Consider the following 21,719-nt stretch of genomic DNA (forward strand, 5'->3'; position numbering starts at 1 on the left):
TTTACTTTTTTTACTATACTAGGGCAGTCAACGCGCGCGTTGCGCGCGGAATGGCTAGCCTTTAATTTGCAACTTAATTTTACTTGTCTTGTGTTTGCACTTCACATGGAGGAATAAAAGACCGTCAAATGAATATACTACCTCTGATTCAATTTACTCGCAACAAAGAAATATCTTATGTCTCACAAATAATACCCTTTGTTGCGAATAAATTGAACCGGAGGTAGTATTTTTATTGCTTAGGCATTGTTTGTTTGTAGTCGTGCTAAGTTGAATGTTATGTGTGAAATATCTCGTAAATATTGAAAAAAAATCTTTATTTTATTATTTGTATATGGTGATTCTTTTAATTGAAATACTATGTAGAGTCACTGTAGAATATAATTCTTAGGTTTTTCAATGATGATGCAGAAAATGAACAAATGTTAGAATTGTTGTTTGTTTATTTTCGCAGTGTTGATATTAACATTACTTAATTGTGGTGGTACAATACGAAATAGAGAAAGAATCATCAATGATGAAACCGAAACGACCAATTCATAATCCACCACAGAGGCTAACAATATTAAACAACCGCTATATATTAGTATTGTCAAATTTATTTTGGCCACAATTTGATTTGGAAATTTTGGAAAGGTGGTGAATAAAGATGTGGAATTTAGTACTTGAAAATGGCAATGACAGTGTGGAGAGAGAAAGTTAAAAGCTTTCAAGAGATGGAGTCATGGAGAGGAGGAGAGAAAGCTCAAATGTGTAAGGAAATGTAGACGGGTAAGAACAATTTGAAATTGGACTATTGGAGTACAAAATTATAAATAAGGGTACAAAGGTAAAACACATTTTGAATGGTAAATAGGGGTACAAAGGTAAAATAACAATTTGAAGAGTATAAAACTCCGTGCACTATTCATAAGAACAACTTTATACTTTTTATAAAGTAGGGATATTCCAAAATAAGTGGTATATAAAGAGGCCAACCGACCCAAAATTAACAAAGATTTCCCGCGACGATTAATCCTTTGAACTCAAAAAAAAACAATAACACCACTTCAAACTTCAAACCCAACTACCGCTGTAATAACAAGCCCACCCATTCATATCAATTCTCAAAGAAAACTGGGATTTTTGGGGTCACAATTCACAGATCAACATAATTATGCTTGAATCAGCCAACCAATTCGAAGAAAATGATGCATTATCTGATTCATATCTCTTTTACCAAGATCCCAATTCTGAATTTTATGAAGAACCCTCAATTTCTCTAGACGAAAATGGATTCCCGCAACCTCAATTCAACGAACAATTTGAAGAACAACAACCCCGCAAAGTTGATTGTGATTTACTCAATGAAAATTCAATTGGGTGTTCGAGTTCGAGTTCAAGTTCGGTTTCGAAAGACGGGAGCTTTGCTGCCGATTTCTATCGAAGTGGGTCTGATTGGTCTAGCTTGAAATTGCGAGTTGATTTGCCTTTGAAGTCAAAGAAATTGAAGCAAAAAAACCTTTTTCAAATGTGGGGGCTTAAACCAGAAAAGCATGAAAAGATGGAAAATGAGAAGAAAAACGATAAAAAGAATGAAACCCACATTGGTGCTCTTCCTGATATGAAAACTGATACACATTTAAGCCCTCCTTGTGTTCCTGCTGACCCTTTTCGTGCTGGAAATCGAGCTTTCGGAATCGATTCAAAGGCTTCTCAGAAAAGGAAATCATTCATGGTACAAGGAAATGCCAGGTCTTGCCCTTTCTATAAGAAGATTCCAGGTTATCAGCTCCCTTTTTTTCCTTTTTTTTTTAATTTTTTCGTTACTTTATATTAGTGTTTGAATTGTTTGATTGGATGCAATTGATAACTTCCAATTTTGAGCTCTATAATAGTAATATAAAGATAGCAATACTATTCATTTTCAGCTTGAGAATGTGTGGATAATTGTGATTATGCTGAAATTGCTAGAATTGGTCTAGAAGAATTTTGAATCAGTTATTGTCCTTTTGGGTTGTGATCTTGTCTAAATCATATTGGAATTTCTTATTCAAATGATAATGATAGTGTGTGGGTGTGGAAATGAGGGTCTGGTCATTCTTGTTTCGGGAATTGTGCTTGGGGTTCGAACCTTTATTGGAATGAAGCAACCAAGTGATAGGTGTTTTTGGTACTATAGATAGAGCAAATAGGTCCTGTCTTATTGTGAACTCGGGCTGTGTTTGGTTGCAAGGGAAAGTCAGTTTTCGAGTTTAACGAGTATATGTTCCCATTTTCCTTAATTGGTTTGTGAAGAACAAATAATTTTCGTGATCTGATATTAAATTTCCTGACTCCTAAGTGGAAAAGATTTTCCTTACTTGGAGAAGATGGTATATTAAAATACATCTTTAATTTTATAGGGTAACACTGCCAAACACAGCTTAGAACTTCCATCTTCTTGAGTTAGTTACAGTCAATTGGAGTGTAAATAAATTTTTAGGCAATAAGGAATTGGAATTTATAAAAAATTATCACATCTTTGCTAATGTTATTTATTGGTTTGGATGCAAATGATGAGAAGTACTCCTAGTCCTACCTGTTGTTTCATATTCAATAAAGGATGGAGTTGAAAAAACTCGGAGGATAAAAGGAACTAGTGATAGGATTTGAAAAAGAAAAAAGATGACTTGGATGAAGGTTAGAGAAACAAACAAAAGAACAAAATAAAGAATCCCATTAACATCCATAGCATACAGCTTAGGATTGAACTGAGTAGGGAAGAAGGTGTTGTCATTAACTTGCTTTGATGTGCTCAGATCTGTGGTTGTGTGAGTCAGGGTGTCACTAGCCTTGAACTCTTTCGAATAAATTACATTTTTTCTATCGATCATTCTCCAGTACGTCAATAGGCTATGTTTTAACAGGTTGTCCATCATCTTCCAGGTACTCCCTTTACTGTGGACGCATTTCGATATGGTGCTGTTAAAGGCTGCTCCTCTTATTTTCTAAGTCATTTTCATGCTGATCATTATGGTGGGTTAAGCAAGGCATGGTCACACGGCCCCATCTATTGCACCTCTATCACTGCTCGCCTGGTTAGAATGTGTCTCTATGTTAATCCATCGTAAGGACTCCTACCGTGACTCACTTATATACGAGTCTGTTAAGGTCTTGCCTTCATTTTGCTATACATACTCATATAATATGGATGTATCATTTATTGTGTATAGTATGTTTTGCATTGTTATGGGAACAGATACATATGCCCTTTGGAGTTGGATGTTGAACACCTAATAGATGGTGTCAAAGTGACACTGTTAGAAGCCAATCACTGCCCAGGTGCTGCCTTAATTTACTTCCGTCTTTCAGATGGACAGCGTTTTTTACACACAGGAGATTTCAGAGCTTGTAAACGCATGCAAACCTATCCCCTTCTTGTAAATAACAAAGTCAATGTAATTTACCTAGATACAACTTATTGCAACCCAAAATACAGGTAATATGTGTGCCCATTAGATTTTTTATATTCTGCAGTTTGCAATATCTTACATATATGAGCATTGCAGGTTTCCTTCAAAAGAAGAAGTGACGAGCTTTGTTGTAAGGACTACTAAGACCTGTCTCAAAAGGCAACCAAAGACCCTCATTGTAGTTGGGGCATATAGTATTGGGAAAGAGTGTGTATATATTGCCATTTCAGAGGCAATAAAGGTATTTCTTTGACCTTACTATTTGGTGATTCCATATACAGTCATTTTCCTTCATTTTGATGTAAGATGGATAGTTTTATTAGCTCTGAGTAGATATGAATAGGGATTATGACATTATCTCACGTTATAAAACATGGCTTCATTTTTGGTAAATAATGTAGTGATCATGATAGTTTGTAAAATACTTGTATTTGATAAAACATGTGTGCCACTACCTTTTATCTCCTTTTTCCTTAACATTCAATTGTGTTCTATCGTTTAGTCTTGTATCCGTGTTTTACTGAAGTAAAGTGTACACACACTACTCTTTACTTCTTAACCTGCTACTGCATGTAAAACAAAATGTCCCCCAACAGCTTTTTTCAACAGGAACTACCTTATAAGTTTCATGACTATGCAATAGAAACAGATTTGATGAATCCATAAATTTACAATAGAAATATGATGACAGTTCACCCCAAAAAAATCGGAATGGCTACTGTGACACTGCTGTAAATGCAGTATGTTTCAAGTGCATAGTGAACGTTAGAGAACAAAAAGTCCTTTTGCTACCGCTATGTTTATCTTGCTTGTTCTCCTGTCTTATTTTTCAGTTGAGTCGGTCCAATTTTTTTTGGAAAAAAAGAGTTCTAACACATTGTATTCAAGAGTCGCTAAAGTCTAAGGACTTCCAGTGATGTCTCAGAGTGTAAAAGCTGTAGGACTTGGACACTTTATTTGGAATAGCATTTTTTTCCTTTTGTTTTAGAGAATATATAAGGGCTGCATACACTAAATTGATGGGTGCAGTAGTCATTATCAATTATCATATAATGTAGATACTAAAACATGGCCTTCTTTAAGCATATAATGCGGATGCTAAAAAAATTTGATGATCATCATGGCCTTTAACTGAAGTAAATAATATAGCAGATTGCTTGGTAATCAGTTATATGGAATCAGAGGCAATATAGCATATAATGCAGTAAGAAAGTTGATTGCTATCATGATTACAAGAAATTACAATCTAAAGTGCGATGACTTACCCATTTGAGAATTAAGATAGCTTGTACAAAGTAGATGATGAAACATCTCTTATTGTCTTCATCTTGCTTCAATTATTATAATGCATATATAACAGATTCAATTTCCCTCTTAATAAATCCCTAAGACTATAAATGAATTATGTGATAGGCTTACAGAGGTGGGTTTTGTTTATGGGATTTTAACTGTGATGGAAAGAGTGTTTCTGATGACACCCTGTGAAGGATGAGTTTTAGCAATATTAGTGAAAGTAACTGTTTCAAAATTCTAGAACTTTGTATCTTTTATTCAATGGAGGCAGCTCATAGAATCCTACTTTAATTTATCCCGGATCAGCTCATATAACGGAGTAGTATTGTTAAGATGATTTCTATGTTGTAGTTTCCTGACTTTATTTCATGTTGACTTTAGGTCAAGATATATGCAAATGCGTCAAGGAGAAGAATTTTGCAGTCCTTTGACTGGCCTCACCTTTCCAAAAATCTCTGCACCAACGGGAAGGATACTCCTCTTCATGTTCTGCCTATTTCATCGTTAAAACATGAGGTGTTAATCTGAATGTGGACCTTCCATTAAAAACATTTTAAGGTTTATCTCTATGGAACTTACATTCATACTTCACAATGTCTTATTTCCTTTTGATTTATGGGCAAGACCCTTAAGAACTACTTGAAGACATACCAGGATCAGTTCAATGCAGTCGTGGCATTTCGGCCAACAGGTAGTCTTGCTGAATGCTGCAAACTGCTGTTCTCTATTTTTTCTTGAATCTATTAAAGTATTAATTGTACATGCTTACCGAGTTATAGGGTGGACATTCTCGGAGTCTGTCGGTAGTCAGTTGGATCTAATCAAACCCAATTCACGAGGAAACATCCAAATTTATGGTAATATAGAAAGAATTTCCAGCAATTAGTACTTCGACTATTTGAAAATTATATCTGCTTAATTTAGTTCTCTCCTTTTACTGTGCAGGAGTTCCCTACAGTGAGCACTCCAGTTTTACTGAACTGCAAGAATTTGTTCAGGTTTGATTCAAATCCTTGCTACTGTTGAAAAGTTATTTTGCAAATACGTTTGTTTACACTACTACTTAGACTTAGTTATTGCTGTATTTCAGTTTCTTAGGCCCAACAAAATAATTCCGACAGTGAACATTGGCAATCCTGCTAACCGGGAAAAACAGCAATCATACTTTCGACAGTGGCTAAATGGCTGAGCAGTAAAAAAGTAGGCCAATTTGTTCATGAATTGCGGAGCATTTTGTTGGAATAATAGGTCATGCTTGGTTGGGCTCATATTGATGACTGTTAGGGAATGGCTCCGATTAAGCCATGATGGTTTAAAGCTACCATCAGCGAGTTTTCTATAGTAGATTCTTGCTCTTGCCCATTATATATTTTTTGATTTATGGGACAAGTAACGAAAGGCAAACACTACAATGTTTCTCCCCCAACAAAAGAAAATTTAGCTTATTGGCAACACATGAATTCATAGCTGCTATTTCAAATGGTACTCAAAGGTTGTATCTCTATTAGTATATTGTGTATCAGCTCTATCTCAAAAGTTAGTTTTAAATGCTGTATATTGGTTTAGTACAAATTTCTTATGCTTTTTTAACTCGTTGAAGTAAGATGCTTGACTACTTTTGCAGTTTTACTTCATAGAAATTTGAAACAAGTTTTACATATCCTTTTGCCATAGGTTATGTTATTTGTGTCTCGAATGCTCCATGTTGATGCATGTTTGGTATTATGGTATTTGGAGCTTGAAGAAGAGAAGCTTAGTAAAAGGCTGACTTTAAATGATCATATCTCAAAATCTAGAAATAATATTGAATTGATTCTAATTGAAAGTGATAGCTTGTTTCAAGAGCTTCCCAACGAGTGGTCATAAGTTCATTTTTTTATAAGAAATTAGTAAATTATAATTTTATGAAAAGTTGTTCTTCTAAGCAAAAGTTTACCCAAGCCCATAGAAGGTTTGCCCAAACATATTGAACAAACCGTCTAGACACTCCTGGTAAATGTTAGCCCGAACTTAAGAGTGAGGTTAGCTCGAACCATTGGTAGTTTGCTCAAGGGTAGGTTAGCCTAAACCTACCTTGTTTTCAAGAACTAAAAATACACTTCGCATAGTCTTTTAAGAGTATGAGAGAGATCACAAGTTAGATATAAATCTAAAACCTAGCTTACTAAGAACACCAACCATCTTTCTCATTTCCTTGAGAATTTCTCCATTGTAGTTCTTCCTCCATTAAAAAGTAATACAAGCTTCAATCTCCCCAAAAGTGGATGGAGCTCATTATGAGTGAACATTTTGTAAGAAGAAGGTGGTAATGTACATAATGAGTATTTTGAGTGGATGGAGCTCATTTTGAAACTATGAAGTATTTTGCGTTCATTAGCTTTCCGTGTTGACCCAAAGGGACTTAATATAAACAATCATTTATTTTCTAAATCAAATAATAACCCCAATGATGGTTTGTTTGTGAGAGGTAGAAACTTTAAAAAGAGTTCTAATAGTAATGGTAATGGACTAATGGGGGAAGAACAAGGAGTCAAGAACAATATTTGGTCTAAGTTGAAAAGGCCAAACCCTAACCGTAACAAGATTTGCAATTATTGACGCATAAAGAGCCTCATTAAATTAGAGTGTTGGAAATGACAAAAGAAACAATCGGTGAATGGTGATGCTAAGAACACAAAGGCAAGGAACCTCAGCTATTGCCAATGTTAGCTTCATTGACACCGATAGTGATAATGGTGCATTGGTTGCCACTAGGGGGAAAATCAAGGGAAAGGATGAATGTCTTCTGGATTCAGATTACTCTATTCATAAGAGTTGGGAATAGAATTTTAAGACTTAGAGAAAAACATGCTTCAAATGTAATAGATTAGAGTAGGACATTAAAACTGGGCACTGATCAATTAGAATTTAATCCAAATGCCTAATTTAAGCTCCCCAATTCTATGATAGAAATTTCAACAAAATTTTGTTTTCCAAGCAGACTACACAGCTTTGCTGAAAATTGTACATATGCTATTATGCTCTAAGTTAGCATAAGAGAGGCAGATAACAATCCACTTTCAAAAGTACACAGCACCATTCTTTTCTTTTATATATTTCCATGGCCACCGGTTGAGGTGTTTCCCCTGCTGCTCAGCAAACAAAGAACTGTAGTAGATGTGCTTGCATCTAGGGGACTTCATATACACATTAATCAATCCCCCACAAATGATGATCTGTTAACTCAAACTTTTGCACAAAATATACCAACCTGAATAACATATAAAATTGTGAAAGAGTTGGACCTGACCAAGCAAAGATATGGCAAACTGCAAAATGCACAAGATCTGGTACATGGTGCCTACTGTATTTGTAGGCCTTGTGGCCTGTTTTCTACCTTATTGACACTAAATGTCATGCACATTGTCCCTTTCACCAGAAAATTAATATATATTCCAAGTATCTTGCAAGAATACATACAAATTTATAGCATAGCTAAGAATATTTAGTGTATAGATCTAGACATTAGAAGTATTCAATGACAGTAATATGGAATGGACTTGGCAAGAATAACAGTTTCAACTATTTAGGATCAACACAACACAAAACCACAAACAATATTAGACACATTCACAGAAAGCTTTGAATGATCAAATTTTTAGTAAATGTACCAGGCACTTCTAGAGATGGTGACCACAAATGGTATCATACTTAGTAGTGTAGATAAATTTTTTATGAGAATTAAAATCAATTAAAACTGATTATTACATAAGTGCAAATAAATTTACCACTCAAAATCATCAAAAAATTAGAGTTTGTAAACCAACACATTATGTACTTGCACAATCTTTCTATCAAGTTACACTATATAACTTTAGAAGACACCAAGAAGAGCTTTCTCCATATTAATCATATAATAGCTAATCACAAAACATGGGCGGATCCACGGGGGGTTCATTCAGATTTTCTGAAAAAAATTATAAGTTTTGATTTTTTTTTTTTTAAATGAAAAAAATAAGGTTAAAAGAAATTTCTGTGAAGTAAATAACCAAATATGCAAGTCTGGCACATTGGTAAGGGAATGACTAATAGAGTAGTGAAGCTCCTCTTAGATCATGGGTTCGAGACTAGCCACCCTTATTTTTTGTTTTGTTTTTCTTCCGTTGTTCTTCTTGAGTTTGTCCATAGTTGGGTCAATAATTTTAGTAGTATGTTGGTCATTTTGTTAAGTTAGAAGGTCAAATAAATTTAGAAGTTATTGAGTTTATTTAGTGGGTTTATCATGGCATTATACTTTCAGTTTTTTAACTTATTATTTGTTGTTTGTTAGCCTATATATATGGTTGTTGTATTTGGTGAATTAAGCATAAAAAAATATTATTGAGTTCCTTATCTTACTTGCTTCATACTTATCTACTATTATTATTGTTTTTATCCTTTAGTACGTATTAGTTTCAATAGTCCTCTTATTCCTCTACTCTTCTTAATTCTTAATCTTTATTTGTTTGTAAATTAGTGATAATTAGATTAATTACTCATTTGTTTAATTAGTTTTGATATATTGTTGAATACTTGAATTGTTGACGTACAAATTGAATTTAGAAACTTAGAATTTAAAATTTTTACATGGTCTTTCAATTGATAATTAGAAAAATTTTACATTGTCAAATTTGTGTTTATTAGGGACTTGGGATTTTTATTTTTCGTGTAATATTGATTTTTATGCAATAGAATTATAGATTCATCATGCAAAAGCCTACACATACAATTGTTGTATGTGGTCCCTACATACAACTCTAATTTGTCATGTTTTGATTGGCTAGAATAATGGGCCCAAGTTCCTTTATATTCAATTTATATTTGACTTCTAATTTTCTTCCTTTTTCTAATGATGTGTCAAAATTTAAATGGTGTTGTATGTAAGGACAACATACAATGGTTGTATGTGTATGAGCTCTCATTTATTTAATGTATTAGCACGCTTTCAAAGTATAAAACTCGAAGAATGCTTTTGTAGGTTTTCTTTTTTTTTTTTTTTTTTTTTGTAACTGTTTAATCCATCCATTTGTAATAAAAATTTGAACTTATATATTGAATATTTAATTAATATATGAGCATCGTTTGTTTTTTAAGATTCCGAACCACAGTTCGGAATTCCTGGATACGCCACTGTCACAAAATAAAACATATCTAAAGTTAGCAAAGCCAAGAATGCACCAAAGATGGTGACACATGTTTGACCTTTTATGAGGAAGAAGACAACAAGAAGTTAAAATTTCTGTATCACCTTTGTTCCAACGCAAACAGTCATAAACAACAGGAGCAAAAGTTGTAGTTTCATAGCCATTTTTTTTAATGAAGCATTTTGGTTTAACTATTTACACAATCAGCAGTATGTATACAAGTTGTTCTGCAACTTAAGCGCACAACATTTAGCTGCATTTACAACAATGTTAATGCAGTTTTCTCACTATGTCTAAAGGCAGCTAAAAGATGCCATGTAAGGAAATTCCTTGCACTACTCAAAAACAAAATCTTAGGAAAGGCCCACTACTATTGTAAAAAGGTAAAACATGTGACTGAACAGAAACATGGATCACATAACTTGATCATTCCAAAAACACACGAGGATATTACCATACTTCTACAACTAACAGTAGGGCTGAAATGGATTATGACAATTATTCAAAGGTGAAGACAGATAAAAATGATTTTGTTTGCTAATATACTTTGTATTTGACAAAGAGGTATTTACTATGAAAGGTCCATTTCAGGTTGGAGAAATCTCATTTCTCATTGTAATAATACTATGACAGTATAAGTGAAAGTAGTGATGATATACTACTATGCTTGGTGATATCTATCAACAAAGATAAATCAATATATACAAGGCATTGGAAAATTGCTCATCCCAAAACAAAGCCAAAAGATGAAGCAATCTCTAATAGGTAGAGCTGCTAGTAAAGACTACGAATATTGTATATTGACGGTCCAACTTCATGAAAAAGGCATGTGCTTCGTATGAATTAATTTCTGTTAAAAAAACCCAGAATAGTTCATGAAGTGAAACAATTTCATTTTTATCATGAAGTGAAAGACAATTACATTTTTAATTATGAAGTTATATATTGGGCCTACTTGGGGAATTCTTTAGTACTATTGCACTTAGAAAGGGAGGATGAAATAATTGGATTTGATAAAATCTATAAGCCTGTTTTATTACTTTGGGCAGATGATGCATGTCAGCATTTTTTACTTTTTATTTTAAAGGTGGTAGAGGTGGTTGCTGTTAGTGGTAAGGGCTAGCCAGCTAGGAGTGTAGAAGTAGATCCTCTAACTAAAACCTAATAGTTGCTTCTTCACACATTTGTAATTAGGAGTATCACAATAAATCGGATAGCCTATTATGCATTGAACACATCTGGCCCATTGGCCAATCAAATTGATATTAGGATTCACCATAAGATTAAGGATAAATTTTAATGATGGATCCATTGGGTAAATATTAAATTTTGGCTGCATATGGAAACACTAAGTTACAAGCATGATAGTACAACTAATGTTGACATTTTAAGATAATTTTTAAAACAAAGCCCCTACAAATAGACAAACATCATTCTGACATCTATCACATTATGAACAATTACCTTACATTGAACCAAAAGCAGTGACAAATGCCTACATTGAACCAAAAGCAGTGACAAATGCCTGCCTAAGTAAAACTTCATACCATCAAAATCATTATTTCAAGTGAATTTTCCAAGTCTACGTCTATTAACATTTTTGAAGCAACTCTAGTTGAATCAGATGGGAAAGTTATGCTGATCCCTGATAACGATGCTTTACAAGAATCTACAAGAAGCATAACCAAAGAAGAGCAAACCACAAAAAATGCACCCCCGTCAAACAGAGGCTATCAACATATCTTAGTTTTTATCTTATAATGTTTATCTCCACTTTCCTTCTTCAACTATAGGATGTGCTTGAGCCAAGCAACAGAAAGTCATCACCTACAGCCAACCATTTGAAAGTTACCCAATGGATAATGGATCCATCATTTGAATATATTCTTGGAGATTTTGGCTTTCAAGAAGCTTCGTTGTTTTTTCCTTTTTCAAAAACATAGTCTATAGTTTTAGTGTTTGCTTAATTTACTCAATGCCTGCAATTCCTAGGAGTCCAAGGGGCAATTATAGCTCATCATTCAAGAGTCTATTCTAACAGCGTCTCTTCTTACATCTTCGCTCCCTTCAAAAATACAGTTCATTCCAGCAAAAAGAACTGGTCAATGTGTTAAGCCACTCATAGTAGCATTGAATTGAGTTTATTATCAATCACATGTACTTGTACGAAACAGATCTAACTTATAAGTTCATCACTAACTCTATTTTAGCCTTCTAACAAAGAGCTCTTATTGCATTGACAGACATGGGAAATTGGGAATTAGGAAGTAGTTGCAATGTCATCAATATCCTAAAATCTATGACAATCAATCACGCTTCCAATAAACAACTTTTTGAAACCATATAATTCTGCTTATTTCTGGGAGTTGACTTAAATCTACCGATAACATCCCGTCATCAAATCAAATCAATCATAAAAACAACAGCCATTTAGCAAATCAAAAACAGATGCAAAACTTAACAACAAAGCCAATAAAAACATTAAACCAACAACAAAAAAGAAGAGAATATCCCAAAAGGCAAAATCACAAAAGCTTGAAAAACAAGACATCAAAAATCCTAAATAAAAGTTCATAAATTACCTTAAAAAAATACCCAAATTAAGCCTGAGTTCCAGTCAAAGTCTTCAATTGAACATGATTAGTATCAGCAGCAGTAGGCAAAACCTCATACGAGCCCCCAAATCTTCTAGAAACACCCAAAGCCTTAGAAACCACAGCATAAACCACAAACACCAAAACCACAACAACACCCACATGAATCAAAAACATAAAATCAAGAATCGCAACCGCACGAAGCTTAGATTCCTCAAGCTCACATTTGGTCGACCCTTCAACCCCACTAACAACATCAAGAAGACGATGACACCCTTCAGGAATAAACGCCTCCACATAGAGAGACAACCCAGTTTGCAGAGCCCACAAACCCTGCAAACACACCGACGCAGCGAGGCCAACGTCGAAGGCGGACACCCTGGGAAAGGCGGCAAGAGCGAGGGAGAGAATAGAGGAGATGAGAGAGATGGTGGAGGAGATGGAGTCGCAACGGGATTGAAGATCGGAGGTGAGAAGAGCGGAGCGAGAGGAGGAGACGGAGGAGGAGAGGAAGAACGAGGCGGAGGCGAGAGCGAAGAAGAGGTCGGAAGGGAGGAGAGAGAAAAGAGAGGTGGATTCGGAGAGGAGGAGAGAGAGGGAGAGGAGGAGGAAGAGGAAGGAGATGGAGGCGGATTGGAGGGAGGTGAAGAGGTGGACGGGGGAGTGGCCGTGGATGAGGGGGTCAGAGAGGGAGGAGGAGAGGAGGGAGTGGAGGAAGGAGAGGAGGAGAGAGGTGATGAGGAAGTAGAGAGGGAGGAGGCGGAGGTGGGAGGAGGAGAGAGGGAGTGGGTGGAATGGTTTGGAGGTGAAGGATTGTGGGGATTTCAGGAAGTTGCGGGTGGTGGAGATGAGGTGGTAGAGGCCTAGGGAGAGGAGGGTTGTGGAGGTTAAGATTTGGTAGATTATTGATGACATTTTTGGATCATAGGAGTGGTGATTGTCGGAATTTGAATTTGAAAGGCGTGATGGAGTTTTTTATTTTTTGGTTTTCAAAGTTTGGAATGGGGGGTTTGGCGTCACTGCGTGAGGAGTGATTTAGGGGGAGGGACCCAGAATGGTGATGACCGATGAGTAGAAGAAAGTATACTCGAGCAAAGTTAGACCACTCTCAATGGTGAGCAAAAAAAATGCTCACCCACTCTCTCTCTACCCACTTTCTCTCTCAAGAAATAAGTTTTGCTCATGGGCAAATTTTTTTCACATATTCTCTCCCAATGGTGAGCAAAAAAATTGCCCACCCACCACTCTCTCTCTCTTACTTTTTCAATACCCCACCATTACTTTCTCTCTCCTACACAACACTTCTTTACTTATTTATTTCATTTATATTTTAACAATGTTACTCCAAATAAATAAAAACTAGTTAAAATTTGTGTAACTTATTTTTTTTATTTTTGTCCTTTTTATCGTTAAAATTTGTCGTAAAATTAAGTACGTTATATAAAAAAAAATTTAAAAAAAGCTCAAAATTTCTTAAATGTTTTTATTTATTTTAAAAGCGGTACAATACTAGAAACCAATTACATTTGCAACGTCATGCGTAATTAAACTTAGGAAATAAAATAAACACAACAAGTAAAAGTAGCTACGCCATAGTACTTGGCTTTATTTAAGTCGTGCTAATTTCTCCCTAATTACGTGGCCCGTAGTGTTGCCAAATATGTTCGACTAAATCACGTTTCAGAGATAGATGAATTTCTCTGTCACGGAGGGAAGCTTTTCGCTGTAGAAATGCGTTGAAATCAAAGTTGGTAGGTCGGCCTACGTTGAATTCAAACGGTGGCGTTGTAGATGTTGATGCTGGTGTTGATTCTTGTTGATCTTTTTCGTAGAAGGCTCTTAGAACTTCGGCTCGAGTGTAGTTGTGGCGCTCATCTTCAACAATCATGTTGTGCATAATGATACATGTTTTCATTATGTCCCGCAGTATGTCCTCATCGTACGCCAGCGACGGTTTTCGTATTATTGCAAATCGAGCTTGCAACACACCGAAAGCTCTTTCAACGTCCTTTCGAGCGGCAGCCTGGTGGTCAGCGAACATTTTATCTTTGGCCAGTTGAGGGAATGTGATACCCTGAACAAAAGTTGCCCACTTCGGATAAATGCCGTCGGCTAAATAATAAGCCATGTTGTATTCATGGCCGTTAACCGTAAAATTTACCGGAGGAGCTCGACCATGCAGAACCTCATCGAACACTGGTGAACGGTACAACACATTAAGATCATTACAAGATCCGGGAATACCAAAGAAGGAATGCCATATCCATAAATCCTGATCCGCAACGGCTTCCAGTATTAGCGTTGCTTTCTTGTTCCTACCGGCGTACTGCGCTTTCCAAGCCGTTGGACAGTTCTTCCATTCCCAATGCATGCAATCAATGCTGCCTATCATGCCTGGAAAACCACGCAGTTCATTTTGATGCAGTATCCGGGCCAATTCATCAGTTGTAGGGTTTCGCATGTACTCGGTTCCGAACTGGTCAATGACCCCGGCACAAAAACGTTGTAGGGCAACTCGAGCGGTTGACTGACTGATTCGAACGTATTCATCAACAGCGTCTGCAGCCATGCCATAGGCTAACATTCGTATCGCGGCTGTACATTTTTGCAGAGGTGATATGCCTAACTTTTCAGTTGCATCCCTACGCTGCTGGAAGTAAACATCACCTTCAACGACCTTGTTCATTATACGTAAAAACAAAGGTCGTTGCATACGAAATCTTCTTCTAAATTGGGTGGTATTGTACACAGGATTATCGGAAAAATAATCATTGAACAGTCTGGCATGTCCCATTTCCCAATCTCTTCTGTTCGTACCCCCTCTACGTGATTTTGAAGTACGTTGAGATTGTGTTTGGGGCATGAGGAAAGATGTGGGTTGGTATGTGAAGAGTTCATCAACGAGTTGATCATATTCTTCATTATTGGAAGAAGATGAACTTGAACTTGAACTTGATGATGGTCTGGAATACATCATGTATTAATATTGTAATTTTCTTAATTGGTGTGGTTGTGGATATGTGCCATGCCTACTATATATAGCAAATAAATCAAATGAATATGTGGTTACAAATCTGAATGACCACACCAACTAAAGCATTCAAATTTTCAGCCACGGAATAGGTATACTATGCTAGTTGACAATGACAAATCTTGACAAAGTGAATTCAGAACAAAAGTGACTACACCATGTCGGTATGAATGACCTAGTTAAAGCATACTGACAAAGTTAATTCAGAAACATGTGACTACACAATGACAAAAATGTGACTACTGAATGATAAAGAGTTATTGCAATTTTGTTGCCATGAATGACCCAAAGTTAAAGTGAAATCAGAAAAAAAGTGACTACCCAATGACAACAATTGAATGCAACTATGTCGGTAACAATGACAACTGAAATCAACTTGTTAAACAACTTGTCATTCAATATTGGAAAATCAGAATACAAGTTTACATATGACAGTGAAATTAAACACACCACTAATACATGTTAAACATAAAAGACTACATTGCGCATAATTAAAAACTTAACTAATACAAGCGTACACCTACTACAACTAAACATGCTTATAAGCCCTGTAATTTACCCAGTAAGAAATTCTTGTACGACTCTTCTTCAGGAGTGAGTGGCGTAGGCGAATTCTTCATAGCTTGCACCATATCAAACCAGGTTTTCATCTTATGAATGTCAAGTTCCTCCCTTTTCCTCTGTTCCTTCTCCCTTTCAATTTTGATCCGCTCTTCCTTCAGAATGGCCTCCCTCTCGCGAATTGTTGCCAATTCCTTCATTCGTTCGCTAAGCTCAGACGAACCACTGTCCGAAGCTACTTCTTTCCCTTTACGCTTGGCCTTTGCTTTCTTCACACCTTCGGGTCGTTGTATTCCTCCAGATGAAAAACCATCCGTAGGGGTTTCATCCCCTCCATCATCTCTGGACCTCTTCCCACTTCCAGCACTACCTTGCTCCTCAACATCACGAACAGCTTTTCTTTCCTCCTTTGACAAGGACCATCTCAGCTTTGGCCTCCACTTTGGATCTCTATTAAGCATTTCAACAGCGTGAGGAAAAGCGAAATTACGACCTTGGGCGAGATGGAAAAGCTTCGACGCACTTTTTATACGGTCAGCTTCGTTGTAACCACTCCCTCCCTCCGGAAGTCTACCTGCTTCATCATAGCAAGATATCCACTGTAGTGTGTCTGCTGCCAACCTTCTCCAGTGCGACGTCAGACTCTTCATAGGTCTTGGTGGAAGTATATGCGGCTTCTCCGCATGAGCAAGTTGATATGCTGCGTGTACATCGCGCCAAAGGGAAGTTGCTTTCTGGCTCGTGCCTTTAATAGCATTCTCGCTGATCTCCAAGTACAACCCAATCAGAGTTTCATCTTCCGCAACTGACCAAATTCGAGTCGCTCGTGCAACAACCTGGTTGGATTTCAGTTCGGGAACTGGTGGAGGATATTGCGGCGTCTCTGGTACGTTGTCTTCTTCGCTCTCATCGAATTGTGTGTTGCTATCATGTTCAATTTCAGGTGTACATTCTTCATTAACATGGTTTCGTAGGGGAAACTGAGTAGGTGTCTGATACTGTGGAGGTGGTTGCAAAGACGTATTGCCCATTCTTTGCAAGAACAATTGAAACTCGGGATTAGTTAGGAAATCATCACTAAAACCAGAAAATTGTTGACGGAAATTTGGGTTGTTTGGATCCATTAAAAGATTCTGCATCACAAAACAAAAGATAAATATTTTTACTAAGATTTACTCAAAAAACAAATTAAAATGACAACAAATCCAAAAAAATATCAACAACTTTATTAACCAATTCACATATATACTAATTTAAAGTCATAACTAAATTTTAATATTAAAAAAACAAATTAACCAATAATTTCAAGACTTTATTAACTACAAATTTAGTAATGTATGGAGAAAACATCAACAACTTTCTTCAATTACATAATGCAATTACAGTACATGGCCTACAATATTTTTTTTTAAAAAAAACACACATATACTAATTTTAATACATAACTACATGTATATATTTAAAATAAAATTAACCAATAATTGCAACACTTTATTTACTACAAATTTACTAATGTAAGGAGAAATTATCAACAACTTTCTTCAATTACATAAAGCAATTACATAACATGGCATACAATATTTTTTTTTTTCCAAAAATCACATATATACTAATTTTAATACATAACTACATGTATATATTTTAAAAAAAAAAAATAACCAATAATCAACACTTTAACTACAAATTTAGTAATTTATGGAGAAAATATCAACAACTTTGTTTAATTACATAATGCAATATAATTACATGGCTTACAATATAATCACATATATACTAATTTAATTACATAACTGAATTTAAATATTTTAAAAAAAAATTTACCTCAATATGGATGTTTTGCAACAAATATATTCTTCTACAAATTTAAAATGCTTAAGAAAATAAAAAAGTGGAGGATTTTAGGTGATTACGAAATTATATCAAAACATATCAAAATGCATGTCTATTTATAGAGAATTTAATTTTATGACCGTTGGTAATTTTTTTTTTTTTTTTTAACAAATATATTTTTCGGAAAATCAGTTACAAATAATATTACCGTTGTAAACGGCTAGTATTTTCTCATTGGTCAATAACCTGCGCATGACACGTGGCTGCACCCCATTTGCCATCTGACTGACGCGCGTCAGATCAGATTTTAATTTTTTTTCAGCAACCCAACATCAAAACACAGCGTTTTGATGCACACCCTTCAGCCCACTTCAACGAAACACCGCGTTTTGACGAAGGGTCAGCGAAATTTTTTTAATGCTATCTGCACGTTGTGGGGCCCACAACCACCACTATTCATACCAAAATATGCTCATGCTGTGGGCATTTTAATAAATGCTCATGAGCATTTTTCTTGTAATTTCCATTTGCTCACCATTGTGATGATTGATCTAATTTTAATTCCATCAAAAATGCTCATGATCAAAATTTTTGCTCACCACTACCAGTGCTCTTAGAAACGTTGAAAACTTCGGAGTACCCCGTATTCCTCCCTAATTTTTATTTAAGCCCGGTTTGATCTGATGTAAAATATTTTCAATGAAAAATTAATTTTTATTAAAAATTAGTTTTTATGAAAAATATAATTTTTTGGTAAATTACAATTGCAAATTAATTTTCCATTATTTGGGTTGCATATAAGAAAGCAGTGACGTATTTATGAATTTAGAAGTGTGGGTTTGCTTGTCCATGCAAATTCTATGACTTAAATATCTTAGATTACATTTTTGTAAAAATTAAAGAAAGTTGATATCATTAAAGTATTTTTTTAGACAAATTGAATCTAACAAGATACCATTTGAGAATCACAAATTAAAAAACGATAGGAGTGTGAGTAAATATTGAAAATTACAAATGTTGCAATATTAAATTTGAATGTAGGTTACATAGTAATGAAAAATCGAACTTCTAACTAATAAGCCCAAGGTGCAAATTAGTGAGCCTGGCCAAAACCACCGAGCTCTGCTATTTTCCAACTTTCATTTAGGCACATCAATTATATCCGTTACATAGTATATATCTGTTTTTCATGTTTTAAAAAAAAAATACAAAAACAAAAACTAGGATTAAATGAAAACCCAAAAGATCGAGAAAACCCTAGCAAAAACTAGGATTAAAAGATACCTAATTAGGTTTTCCAGCTACTTAACCCATAAATAACGTCATTTGGCAGCCCGACGCCTAATTAACATATCGTTTTAATCCTGATTAACCCTATTCTCATTGAATTTTTACTTTCTCTATTTCTTTAAGGAAAAATTGATTCTAATAATCTCACCTTTAACCAGTTCGCCATTAATAATCCCACCTTTAAATTATTATCTAATAATCCCACCTTTGTAGGGAATCTTCTTTTATTGGTCCCTTGTTACCGGTAACCTGAACATTAGGTAAACTTTTTTTTTTTAATTTGAGTGACATGTGTCACTAAATAATTGGTCAAAAAATTGGTAAAAGAAAAAAAAAGAATACATTTTTTTTTTGAAAACCCAGCCAGCCTCCAACAAACACCCTAAGGTTCTAACCCAACCTCCAGCAGCCCCTCCTCCACCACCGAACCCCCATCCCCACCGCCGGAACACCCATTCCCACTCTTACCTAGAAAAAAACCGCCCCAATTCCAACCCTCACACCTTCGAAAAAACCATCGAACCCATTAATTTCAATGAATTCAAAAAAAAAAAATCAATGAATCAATTTCTTCAAGGGATGGCTTGAGGTTGAATTTGGGTAAGAGTTTCGGGGTTTTACGGTGGTATTCGGCGGTTAGATGGGGTTTTCGACGATTAGAAGGGGGGTTTTTGGCAGCTGGGTTGGGTTTTATGGTGGTGGCTGTGGTGGTCGAGGGTGGGATTCGGGTCAGGGGGTGATTTTGGGGGTTGCTATTGGTTGGCGGGGTGGTTTTCGGTTATGTGTGGTTCCGACCAGCCACTTGCGATGGTTATGGGTAGCAGCCAGTCTGTTTTTGGTGGTTCCAACCGGCCATTTGTGGGGGTTATGGGTGGGTTCACGGTGGGTCAGTGGGTGGGGGTGGCTGGTGGGTTTCGTTTTTTATTTTTTCAATTTTGTTTTTTTGTTTTTTTTTTTTAAGTTTAACTTTTCAGCTAATTAAAAAATGACACATGGCATCTTAACCTATGAAAACAGGTTACCAATAGGTAAGGACAAATAGAAGAGAATCCCCTATAAAGGTGGGATTATTAATGGCGAACCGGTTAAAGGTGGGATTATTAGAATCAATTTTTCCTTTCTTTAATTGCACCATTGGGATTGAGCACGTGATTTAATAAAAGGTGTATAAGATAGAGTATGTCAAAAGGCTACACATACAAAGCTAGTATGTGTAGGCCCACATACAAAGTTTGCTGGCAGCCTCTCATTGGGTTACTTAATGGGGCCCACTCCTACCCAAAAACCAAATTTCAGCAAAAAAATTCAGCCAAAATTTCAAAATTCACCCAAATTTTCAACCAGCATATTTTGAAATTGAAATTTATTTTTTTTCCTTTTTTTTGTTAATATTTTTCTTTTTTTTTTATTTGGCATTCCAGAAAAAAAAAAAGGAGGTTTTGTTCTTCTCTGTCGCCGCCATCTTCTTCAATTACTCCAAATTTTTTTTTTATAACTTCATCTTTTTCGCTCGGATGTGTAGCCAATTGATCCTGCTGTTCATCCTTCCATATTGAAAGGCCTTTTGTTGAATTTTTATGGAAGCTTTGATGGTGTTCACTCAGAATAATTAAAGCTTTTTTGGTGTATAATCAACGAAATTTACATTCCAATTAATAGTTGTGTCTAGTCTTGAACACTGATTTATGGTCATGTTATTAATTTACAGTGGATTTGTTAATTTATTGTCTAATTTGTGTGTTGTATCCATTAACAATCGACAAATTTTTCCTCCAATGTAAAAAGATAAATTGTGAAATTTTACATTGTTGGAAAAAATAACATATGATTCGTCAATAATGGATAAGATTATAATTGATCTTAGTCATTCAATATTCAAGTTTGAAGGATCATTCCGGTGATTAAAATGGCTAACATGTTGATTTGCAGGGAAGACGACGAAAAGGACAATTCAAGTCGAACGCCGTATTTTGAAAATTAATCAGAAACAAATAAATACTGGAAACTTAGTAATACAATTCCTATACCTTGACCACTTATAAATTGTTACTAAATTTTTTTTTAACAAGTACATAAGTGTAACTTATAACGAAAATAATAACTACATAAGCACCGCTTGGTTTCCAAAAAAAAAAAAAAATGAGTACCGCTTGGTAAGGGTGTAAGTGTAATTCACTTATCCCAAGTCTAATTTGTTCCATTTTGATCTAAATGGTCACACTCGTTAAGCTTGTGCCCTGAGTGAGTGGCGAGTTTCTTGAAACATTTTAGGGAACGCCGACAGCTGTCGAAATCGCTAAGAGGGGTGCTTGGGCACGTGTTCACTCCGTCTACCTTGAAATCCCGCCGACCGTCTAACTAAATGTGATCAAGCGTCAGCGTAACAACTTCGTTCGAAAATGAAGCTGTACCGTGGAAACTCCTATTTTTAGCCTAACACACATCGGTACGGCTTTATCGTTTAAGCATGGGATAGGAAAAAAATTCAAATTCGCCAGCTCGAGCGGTTATGAGTTCGAGAGGG

At 35.5% G+C, this 21,719-nt stretch overlaps 4 protein-coding genes across 4 annotated transcripts; 1 reads left to right on the plus strand and 3 right to left on the minus strand.

The window, feature by feature from the left end:
- Positions 1 to 535: 535 nt before the first annotated feature.
- Positions 536 to 6,488, plus strand: LOC110702671 (DNA cross-link repair protein SNM1-like). The gene is made up of 9 exons (XM_021880424.1): positions 536 to 1,763; positions 2,908 to 3,088; positions 3,221 to 3,460; positions 3,531 to 3,675; positions 5,109 to 5,243; positions 5,352 to 5,418; positions 5,507 to 5,584; positions 5,673 to 5,725; positions 5,818 to 6,488. Exons 1-9 carry the CDS (start codon positions 1,157 to 1,159, stop codon positions 5,914 to 5,916), a joined length of 1,605 nt encoding a protein of 534 aa, XP_021736116.1. The 5' UTR covers positions 536 to 1,156; the 3' UTR covers positions 5,917 to 6,488.
- A 1,074-nt stretch (positions 6,489 to 7,562) lies between these two features.
- LOC110702672 lies at positions 7,563 to 13,770 on the minus strand. The gene is made up of 2 exons (XM_021880426.1): positions 12,472 to 13,770; positions 7,563 to 7,977 (listed from the first exon to the last, which is right to left on the minus strand). Exon 1 carries the CDS (start codon positions 13,396 to 13,398, stop codon positions 12,490 to 12,492), a length of 909 nt encoding a protein of 302 aa, XP_021736118.1. The 5' UTR covers positions 13,399 to 13,770; the 3' UTR covers positions 7,563 to 7,977; positions 12,472 to 12,489.
- A 343-nt stretch (positions 13,771 to 14,113) lies between these two features.
- LOC110702354 (putative nuclease HARBI1) lies at positions 14,114 to 15,460 on the minus strand. Its single transcript, XM_021880060.1, has one exon. The coding sequence runs from the start codon at positions 15,458 to 15,460 to the stop codon at positions 14,114 to 14,116; it is 1,347 nt and encodes a 448-aa protein (XP_021735752.1).
- Positions 15,461 to 16,051: 591 nt separating this feature from the next.
- On the minus strand, positions 16,052 to 18,430 carry LOC110702673 (glutathione S-transferase T3-like). Its single transcript, XM_021880427.1, has 2 exons — positions 17,897 to 18,430; positions 16,052 to 17,208 (listed from the first exon to the last, which is right to left on the minus strand). The coding sequence occupies exon 2, from the start codon at positions 17,197 to 17,199 to the stop codon at positions 16,054 to 16,056; it is 1,146 nt and encodes a 381-aa protein (XP_021736119.1). The 5' UTR covers positions 17,200 to 17,208; positions 17,897 to 18,430; the 3' UTR covers positions 16,052 to 16,053.
- Positions 18,431 to 21,719: the final 3,289 nt, after the last annotated feature.

The sequence above is a fragment of the Chenopodium quinoa genome, unplaced genomic scaffold, assembly GCF_001683475.1.
Source record: "Chenopodium quinoa cultivar QQ74 unplaced genomic scaffold, ASM168347v1, whole genome shotgun sequence".
NCBI lineage: Eukaryota > Viridiplantae > Streptophyta > Magnoliopsida > Caryophyllales > Amaranthaceae > Chenopodium > Chenopodium quinoa.

Excerpts from the sequence above, each read along its gene's own strand:
- LOC110702671 (XM_021880424.1), top strand. The coding sequence starts at position 1,157 with ATGCTTGAATCAGCCAACCAATTCGAAGAAAATGATGCATTATCTGAT. Across the intron at positions 5,244-5,351 it reads TTTCATCGTTAAAACATGAG|ACCCTTAAGAACTACTTGAA; the intron begins GTGTTAATCTGA and ends TTTATGGGCAAG. Across the intron at positions 5,726-5,817 it reads AACTGCAAGAATTTGTTCAG|TTTCTTAGGCCCAACAAAAT; the intron begins GTTTGATTCAAA and ends GCTGTATTTCAG.
- LOC110702672 (XM_021880426.1), bottom strand. The coding sequence starts at position 13,398 with ATGTCATCAATAATCTACCAAATCTTAACCTCCACAACCCTCCTCTCC.
- LOC110702354 (XM_021880060.1), bottom strand. The coding sequence starts at position 15,460 with ATGATGTATTCCAGACCATCATCAAGTTCAAGTTCAAGTTCATCTTCT.
- LOC110702673 (XM_021880427.1), bottom strand. The coding sequence starts at position 17,199 with ATGGATCCAAACAACCCAAATTTCCGTCAACAATTTTCTGGTTTTAGT.